Source organism: Sciurus vulgaris (genome assembly GCF_902686455.1).
Source record: "Sciurus vulgaris genome assembly, chromosome: 2".
Lineage (NCBI taxonomy): Eukaryota > Metazoa > Chordata > Mammalia > Rodentia > Sciuridae > Sciurus > Sciurus vulgaris.
In genome coordinates this window covers 79683457-79692536 of record NC_136462.1, presented here as the reverse complement: position 1 = coordinate 79692536, position 9080 = coordinate 79683457, and the positions used below count along the sequence as shown (strand labels likewise).

Here is a 9080-nt window from a genome sequence, read left to right as displayed (position 1 = left end):
ATTTGTCCATTTATTAATCAGTGTTTTTTGGTGTTAATTTTTTTGAGTTCTTTGTGTATTCTGGATATTAATTTTTTGTCAGAATAATAGCTAGCAAAGATTTTCTCCCATTGTGTAGGTTCTCTCTTCACATTCTTGTTTCCTTTGCTCCAAAGAGTTTTTTAATTTGATGCCATCCTATTTGTTAACTTCCTGGTGGTATTTCCTGAGGTTTAGGGGACTTACTGAGAAAGTTGTTGCCTGTGCCTATATGCTGGTGTGTTGAGTCTCTGTTTTCTTCTAGGAGTTGTGTAGTTAGTTTCTGGTCTGATTCCTAGGTCTTTGGTCCATTTTTAGTTGACTTTTGTGCAGGGTGAGAGATAAGGATCTAGTCTCATTTTTTCCACATATGGATTACGGTTTTCCTACCACCATTGGTTAAAAAGGTTGTCTTTTTTCCAATGTATGATTTTGGCACCTTTGTCAAGATCAGATGACTGTATCTGTGAGTGTTTGTCTCTGTGTCTTCTATTCTGTATCATTGGTTGATGTGTCTTTTTATGCCAGTACTGTGCATAAAAATAACTATGCAGTTTTTGTTACTATAGCTCTATAGTATAATTTGAAGTCAGGGATTGTGATACCTCCAGCATTGCTTTTTGGCTTAGAATTTCTTTGGCTCTTCTGAGTCTTTTAGTCTTCCAAATGAATTTTAGGACTTTTTTTTTTCTCTTTCTCATCCTGTGATACTGGAGATTGAACCCAGGGGTGCTTCACCACTGAAACACATCCCCAGTACTTTTTATTTTTTATTTTGAGACAGGGTTTTGGTATGGTCTGGCTAAGTTGCTGAGGTTGGCCTCAAACATGCAATCCTCTTGTCTCTGCCTCCCCAGTCACCAAGATTACTGGCGTGCTGTGCCTGACAGGTAGTTAGTTCAATAGTGTTAAATATATTCACGTTGCTATGCAACCAGTCTCCAGAACTCTTTTATCTTGCAAAACCAAGACTGTAAACCTATTAAACAACTCCCTGTTTCCCCTCCCTCCAGCTCCTGGAACCCACCTTTCTACTTTCTGTTTCTATCAATTTGACTGCTCTAGATATCTCAAATAAATGATACAGTATTTGTCCCTTTGTGACTGGCTTATCTCTCTTAGCCTAATGTCCTCAAGGTTCATACATATTGTAGCATGAGTCAGTGTTTCCTGCTATTTAATGACTGGATAATATATCATTGCGTGTTGCTATGGTTTATATATTAGGGGTCCCCCCAAAACTCATGTGTGAGACAATGCAAGAACATTATTAGGTGAAATGATTGGGTTTTGAGAGCCTTAACCCAATTGGTTAATTAATCCCCCATCTGGGGTAACTGAAGGCAGGTAGGGTGTGGCTGGAGGAGGTGGGCATTGGAATTACACCTTTGGGGTATATACTTTATAGAGTCTCTCTCTGCTTTCTGATCATCATGTGAACCACTTCCCTACACCACACTCTTTTTTTTTTTTTTTTTCTTTTGTCAGTGCTGGGGATCGAACCCAGGGCCTTGTGCAAGGCAAGCACTGTACTGACTGAGCTATTTCCCCAGCCCTCCACCACACTCTTTTACTGTGACATTCTGCCTCACCTGAGTCCTGAGGAATAAAGTCAACTTTCTATGAACTGAGACCTCTGAACTTGTGAGTTTCCAAATAAACTTTTCCTCCTCATAATTGTTCTTGTCAGGTAATCACAGCAGCGAAAAAACTGATTAAAATATATGTAATATAAATGTATATACCACATTTTGTTTATCTATTCATCTATGAATACTTGTGTTGCTTCTACCTTTTGGCTATTATAAATAATGCTTGTCATGAACATGGATGTTATTATATCATATTACTAAAAATAACAATTATAATTCTTTAAAATTTTTTGTTCTTTTTAGTTATATATGACAATAGAATGTATTTTGACATATCATACATACATGGAGTATAAGTTCCCATTTTTGTGGTTGTACATGTGGAGTTACACTGGTCATGTATTCATACATGAGCATAGGAAAGTTATGTCCAATTCATTGTACTCTCTTTCCTATTCCTACCCCTCCTTTCTTCCCCCCATTCCTTCCTGTCCAATCTCCTGAACTTCCCCTCCTTACACGCCCCCCCCAATTGTGAGTCAACATCCACATATCAGAGAAAACATTCAGCCTTTGTTTTGGGGGGGATTGGCTTATTTCACTTAGCGTGATAGTCTCCATCCATTTACTGGCAAATACCATAATTTAATTCTTCTTTAAGGCTGAGTAATATTCCATTGTGTATATGTATCACATTTTCTTTAGTCATTCATCCATTGAAGGGCACATAGTTTGGTTCTATAGCTTAATTATTGTGAACTGAACTGCTATAAACATTGATGTGGCCTATAGTATGCAGAATTTCTTTTTGGTATGAGGATTGAACTCAGGGGCACTCAACCAACATAGTCTCACTGAGTTGTTTAGAGACTCGCCATTGTTGAGGCTAGCTTTGAACTCGTGATCCTCCAACTTCAGTCTCTGAAGCAGTTGGGATTACAGCTGTGTGCCACCACACCTGGATATATAGTATGCTGATTTTAAATCCTTTGGGTATATAATGGGTCAAGTGGTGGTTACATTCCAAGTTTTCTGAAGAATCTTTATACTACTTCCCAGAGTGTTGCTCCAATTTGCAGTCCCACCAGCAATGCATGAGTGGAAGGTACAATTATTTTTGGAGACTCTGCTTTCAATTCTTTTGGGTATATACATAGGAATAAACTGATAGATCATATCGTAATTCTATTTTGAATTTTTTTTTTTTTTTTGCAGTGCTGGGGATTGAACCGAGGGCCTTGTGCATGCAAGGCAAGCACTCTACTGACTGAGCTATCTCCCCAGCCCCTATTTTCAATTTTTTGAGGAAACACCATACTGTTTTCCACAGTGGCTGCACCATTGTACATTCTCACCACAGACCAGTAGTCTATGTACAAGGGTTTTACACATTTTTAAATCATGCTGGTGCATGTTATTTCCCAACATTTGTTTTCAGTGCTGAGTATCGGACTGAAGGACTTGAGCATGCTAGGCAAATGCTCTACCACTAAGCTATACTCCCAGCCCAGGCTTTTTATTTTTTTTGAATACTAACCGGCATTATGGATGTGAAATTGTATCTGGTACCTTATCATTGGATTATTTTAAAACGAATCTGTTATGGTTTAGATATGTGGTGTCCTCCAAAAGCTCATGTGTGAGATAATGCAAGCATTTTCATAGGTAAAATGATTAGTGTTACCTAATCAATGTGTTAATCAACTGATGGGGATTAACTGGTTGGTAACTGTAGGTGGGTAGGGTGTGACTGAGGAGACTGGTCACCCGGGCATGCCTTTGTGGTTTTTTTTTTTTGTCCTTGGTGAGTGGAGCTTTCTCGCTTCCTGATTGCCATATTCTGAGCTGCTTTCCCCGTTCATGCCCTTCTATTATGATGTTCTGCCTCAACTTAGAGCTATGAAGTTGCCCATCTATAAACAGACCTCTGAAACTGTGAGCCAAAATAAACTTTTCTTCCTGTATGTTGTCCTTATCAAGGTAATATTATTATTATTAGTAGTAGTAGTAGTACTGGGGGGTGAACTCAGGGACTCTACATTGAGCTACAGCCCCAGTCCTTATTTTTTTATTTTGAGTCAGTGTCTCACTCCACTTGCTTAGGGCCTCCTTGTTAAGTTGCCAGACTGGCCTCGAACTTGCGATCCTCCTGCCTTAGCCTCCCGAATTGCAGGAATTACAGGTGTGCACCACCATACTTGGCTTTGTTAGGTCTTTTAGTTACAGTGATGAAAAAGCTGACTAAAACAAAATCCCAGACATCATGGGATAATTCTATCATGGCTGATGCCTTATCCTGTGACAAGAATGTTTCTCTGCTGTTATAAAAAAGAGTCTTTGGGAGATATTCTGAGCATATATGGAGTATAAAAGTTCTAGAGTCATTTGACTGCAAGATTTAGGGGACACAGTCAAGAGAACCACAGAAGGCTGGGCACAGTGGCACATTCCTGTAATCACAGCTACTTGCGGGTGACTGAGGCAGGAGGATCACAAGTTTGAGGCCAGGCTGGGTAAGTTAGTGAGTCCCTGTCTCAGGATGAGGCCCTGGATTTAATTCCTAGCACTGGGAGCAAAACCATGATTGGACCCTGCCTGATTATTGTCTTACCTTTTGGCTGAAATATTGAGTTATAACTCAATAAACTCTTAAAATATGTATTTTCAGTTTTTTGTTGCTGAAAGTTTCCTGGTACATCCTTCTTTTCTTTCTTTCTTTCTTTCTTTCTTTCTTTCTTTCTTTCTTTCTTTCTTTCTTTTTTTTTTCTTTTTTTTTTTTGTTTTTGGTACTAGGGATTGAACTTAGGGGGACTTAACCACTGAGCCACATCCCCAGTCCATTTTTTGTATTTTATTTAGAGACAGAGTCTCACCGAGTTGCTTAGGGCCTCCATAAATTCCTGAGGCTGGCTTAACTCATGGTTCTCCTGCCTCGGTCTCCAGAGCCACTGGGATTATAGGTGTGTGCCACTGTGCCTGGCTCTTATTTTCTTTTCCTCATAGCATGTGTTGTTATCCCTTATTCTTCTGTTCATTACTTATGAATTGTTTCTCTTTTCTCATAGATTTTATGCTTGATATTAGTAAGCTGTCCTTTATTTACCACTGTACTCCCCATTGCCAAGGATGGCTCTAAACACATAATAATAATTCAAGTAAGTACTTGTTGATTAAATGAATCAAGGTGTATTGTACAATATTTGTAAGCAAAGAATTAAAAGTGGTTTAACATCCTAATGAAACAATATTTGTGATTTTTTTTTTTTTTTATGTTGGGAATTGAACCTAGGGCCTCATGTATGCTAGACAAGCTCTCTGCCACTAAGGAAGATGACCTGTCACTTTATTTGAAACTTTAATATGTAATATAAATTTAATAATGGCATATGAGAAAGAAGAAATAACTTCATAGTTTGTGCTCTTATTTGAATTGCCTAGGGCTTAAGATCTAAATTTCATGAGTGTGGGAAGCCTAATTGCTCATACTGTGTGCCCTGTGTACATTTTTTCTTCCTTGGTGCTAGGATTAAACCCAGGGTCTTGTGTATGCTAGGCAAGTGCTCTACCATTGACATACTTGTAAAACAAATGTTTGTTTCAGAATTATTCCATTTTTTATCTGTATTTTTATTATACACCTACAGATTGTTTTAATGTTATTTTAGTGGTAAGGTCGGTTATAATCACAACTATGTTAACCACTCCGAAAAGAGGAACAAGAACTATAATAGATGAAGGGCATGGTGGCATATACCTGTAATCCAAGCAGCTCAAGAGGCTGAGGCAGGATAATCACAAATTCAAAGCCAATCTCAGCAACTTAGTCAGGCCCTAAGCAACTTAGTGAGACCCTATCATAAAATAAAAAAATAAAAAATGGCTGGGGAGGTAATTCAGTGGTCAAGCATCCCTGGTTCAATCTCTAGTACACAAAAAAGGAACTATTATAGGACTTGGAAAGTTCTTTTTGGCTCACCAGTATAGATTTATGTTTTCTTTTTGGTTTGGGAGATTCTGAGATCAAACCCAGGACCTGAAGCTTTGAGCAAATGCCCTACCATTGAACTATATCCCTTAAGCCCTTAAGCTTATTTTTATAATTCATTATTTGACCATTTTATTTGTTAAATATTTTGAAAGATTAGGCATTTGATAAATAATATTACAGTTTCAGGAACTTGTTAGTGTATTGTCTGTTCTCTGAACAAAATACGAAGAAATCGTGTGGGTCAGCTTCATCTAAGGGAGAATGGTTGGTTTTCAATCTCTTCCATAAATTAGGTGAACTCATTAATCCCTAAGAGATGAACATTCACATGACCAGAATTGACTATCTGCCTAAACTGACTTTGCTTTATAGACAACAAGGTTTCATTATGGCCACTATCCAATTTAAAAAGCTTGAGAATGAGGTAGAAGAACGGGACAAGACTGGGATGCTCTGGGGTTGGAACCACCTTTATTAGGTCCTGACCAATTCATGAAAGCTCATCAACCCACATATAAATTACTATGGGATACTAATTTGTATAAATAATCCTGGTGCCCTGATTAATTTCTCTTGTTTTCTTTTAGCGGGAAATTTCATATTGAGATTTACTTTTTATTGTGTGAGGAATTTACTTTTTATTGTGTGGGGAATTTATTATTGAAACATTTGAATGGACTTTATTACATTTTGCTTCTGGATTGATTAGTCTGGGGAAATAGCTCAGCTGGTCGAGTGCTTGCCTTGCAAACACAAGGCCCTGAGTTCGATCCCCAGTACCGCAAAAAAAAAAAAAAAAAAAAAAAAGAAATGGATTGATTAGTTGGTTTGATTTGTGAAAACATGTTTAAGAGAAGGCTTATTCCTTTAGCAGGCAAGAAAGAGTAAGTGTGTTATGGTTTGGATATGAGTTTTCCCCTGAAAACTCATTGCTAGTAAACTAATCATTGGGTTAGTTTATTAGATGGATTAATAATTTGAAAGGACTACTGTATGGGTGATAACTGCAGGCCGATGGAGTGTGACTAGAGAAAGTAGGTCACTGGGGATGTCCCTTTGACATTTACAGTTTGTATCTGGCTCCTTATGCCCTTTCTGCTTCCTGGTGGCCATGAACTGAGCAGCCTTATTCTGGCATGCCCTTCTGCCATGATGTTCTGCCACCACTTCAGGCCCAGGGCAATAGAGCAGACTCATAATGGACTGAACCTCTGACACTGTGAGCCCCAATTAAACTTTCCCTCTTCTAAGTTGTTCTTGTCAGGTATTTTGGTCCCAGTGATGGAAAGCTGACTAAAACAACATGTTAGTGTCTCTTTACTCACCCATAGTGTCATCAGAAAGTCTCCGAAGCCAGACCTGTTAAGATGTACACAGCAATCCCAATGACTCAGGAGGCTGAGACAGAAGGATTGCAAGTTTGAGGCTAGCATGGACAAATTAGTGAGACCTGGCCTTAAAATGAAAAAAAAAAAAAAAAAAAGCCTGCAAGTGTAGTTCAGTGGTAGAGTATGCCTCGGTTCAATTCCTAGTACCAGGGTGGGGATGGGGGATTAAAGATGCACACATCACGAGATCCTTAGTTTGTTGCCTAGCACATGCTTTTAAGGGTATAAATCTAATTGAAACAGAATAGAAGAACATTCCCCAATCAAGAGGACTATAGTTTATCTTACAGAGACTTGACCAACCATTGCGGGAAAATGGAAAACCTGTTGGGTGCTTCCAGTACACAAGTCTTCTGAATGTTTAGGTGTGCCATCTCTTGGTGTCTTCTGAGTGACTTTAGTCTCTTTCTTTACCCTTGTGGCAGCTGGAAGCTGTTTATCTGGAGGGGGCACCAAGGAACTGCTGTGAAGTTGTATTTTACCTTAAACTGTGTTTGATATGTGGATATAATGTGGGCACATAAAAGACAAAAAGCAAGAAGAAAGAAACCTCACTAAACCTAAATGTTAGAATACATTTTTTTGGTTATTGCAGTTATTATTTTTATTATCATCCACATGAATCATTCTAGTGAGTTCTAGGCTTTTTTCAGTTTAGTTTTTGTGAATAAAAACATTTGAAATTATGTGCACTGTATAATATGGGCTTGAGTTTAAAGATCATAATGGAAATTTAAAGGCGAGGTCATAAAGAGACTAACAGGATGTGATCCATTTGGAGAATGACCCCAGTTAAGTCACTGCAATTACATATCTGATCCTTATTCTCACAAGTTAAGAGCATTAATCCTAATTCTGATGCCACTTGAGGATGATGACTCACACAAACCCATGTCAAAAGACGAGTACACAAGCCTACATTCCAGTGCATTAATTTACAATGAAAACTTTCATTCTTGCCTTTTATAAGGCTTATATTAGTGAATACGTTCTTTTCTTTATTTCTTTTTTTTTTTTTTTTTTTTTTGAGAATACATTCTTAATGTGGAGATTTTCCCAGTGGGAGATAGACCCTTTCAAACTTTGCTCTTGGTTCTTGGGCCTCCTATCATTCTCTTTAGTGCTAGCTTCACCTCTTGGTTCCGCAGAGTGTAGATGAGGGGGTTGAGGAAAGGGGTGATGGCTGTGGGGAACAGAGCAGCCGCCCCATCCAGGGGGCTGTTGGTCCCAGGCCTCAGGTAGATGAAGGCGCAGGGCACGTAGTAGACTGTGACCACAGTTACATGGGCTCCACAGGTTGAGAAGGCTCGGCGCCTCCCATCGGCTGTACGGATTCTGAGGATGGCACGAATGATCTGAATGTAGGAGAGGAGGATCAGGGAGAAACAGCTGGCAACCACCACCCCAATATCCACAAAGGTCACCAGCTCGTTGACTGTGGTATCAGCACAGGCCAGCCTCAAAACTGCAGGAATGTCACAGAAGAAGTAATCTACCTGGTTGGGCCCACAATAGGACAGGCGGAAGGTTAGAATGGCCTGGAGAGCACCATGGATGGAGCCGGCCACCCAAGCCCCAGCTGCAAGCAAGGTACTAAGCTTAGCAGTCATGAGTACAGGGTAGCGCAAGGGCCGACATATTGCCAGGTACCTGTCATAGGCCATCAAGGTGTAGAGGAAGCACTGGGTGCTTCCCAGACAGTGATAAAAATAAAGTTGAGCCACGCAGCCAGCGAATGGGATGGGTTTGATACCCAACGTGAAGTTCATCATGAGGCGAGGGACTATGATGGAGGAGATGCCCATGTCAATGATGGAGAGAACACCAAGGAAGATGTACATTGGGCGGGCATGGAGCTGTGGGTCCATCCAGACAGTGACCAGGATCAGAAGGTTCCCCAGCTGAGTCAGGATGTAGATTAACAAGAAGAACACAAAAAGGAACGTCCTTAGCCTGAGTGGGTAGGGAATTCCTGTCAGGATGAATTCAGTCAACAGTGTGTGGTTGACTCTTTGCATTTCCCGAAGAGATCTTTCCTAGAGAATGGACAAAACAGTAGTTAGCACAGAGATGAGAGGGAAGTGAGAGGAAAGT

General features: G+C 39.7%; 1 protein-coding gene across 1 annotated transcript; it reads right to left on the bottom strand.

Annotated features, from left to right (window-relative positions):
* Nucleotides 1-8062: 8062 nt before the first annotated feature.
* OR10G3 (olfactory receptor family 10 subfamily G member 3) lies at nucleotides 8063-9004 on the bottom strand (the record flags this gene model as incomplete). Its single annotated transcript, XM_079128719.1, has 1 exon — nucleotides 8063-9004. One exon carries the CDS (start codon nucleotides 9002-9004, stop codon nucleotides 8063-8065), a length of 942 nt encoding a protein of 313 aa, XP_078984845.1.
* Nucleotides 9005-9080: the final 76 nt, after the last annotated feature.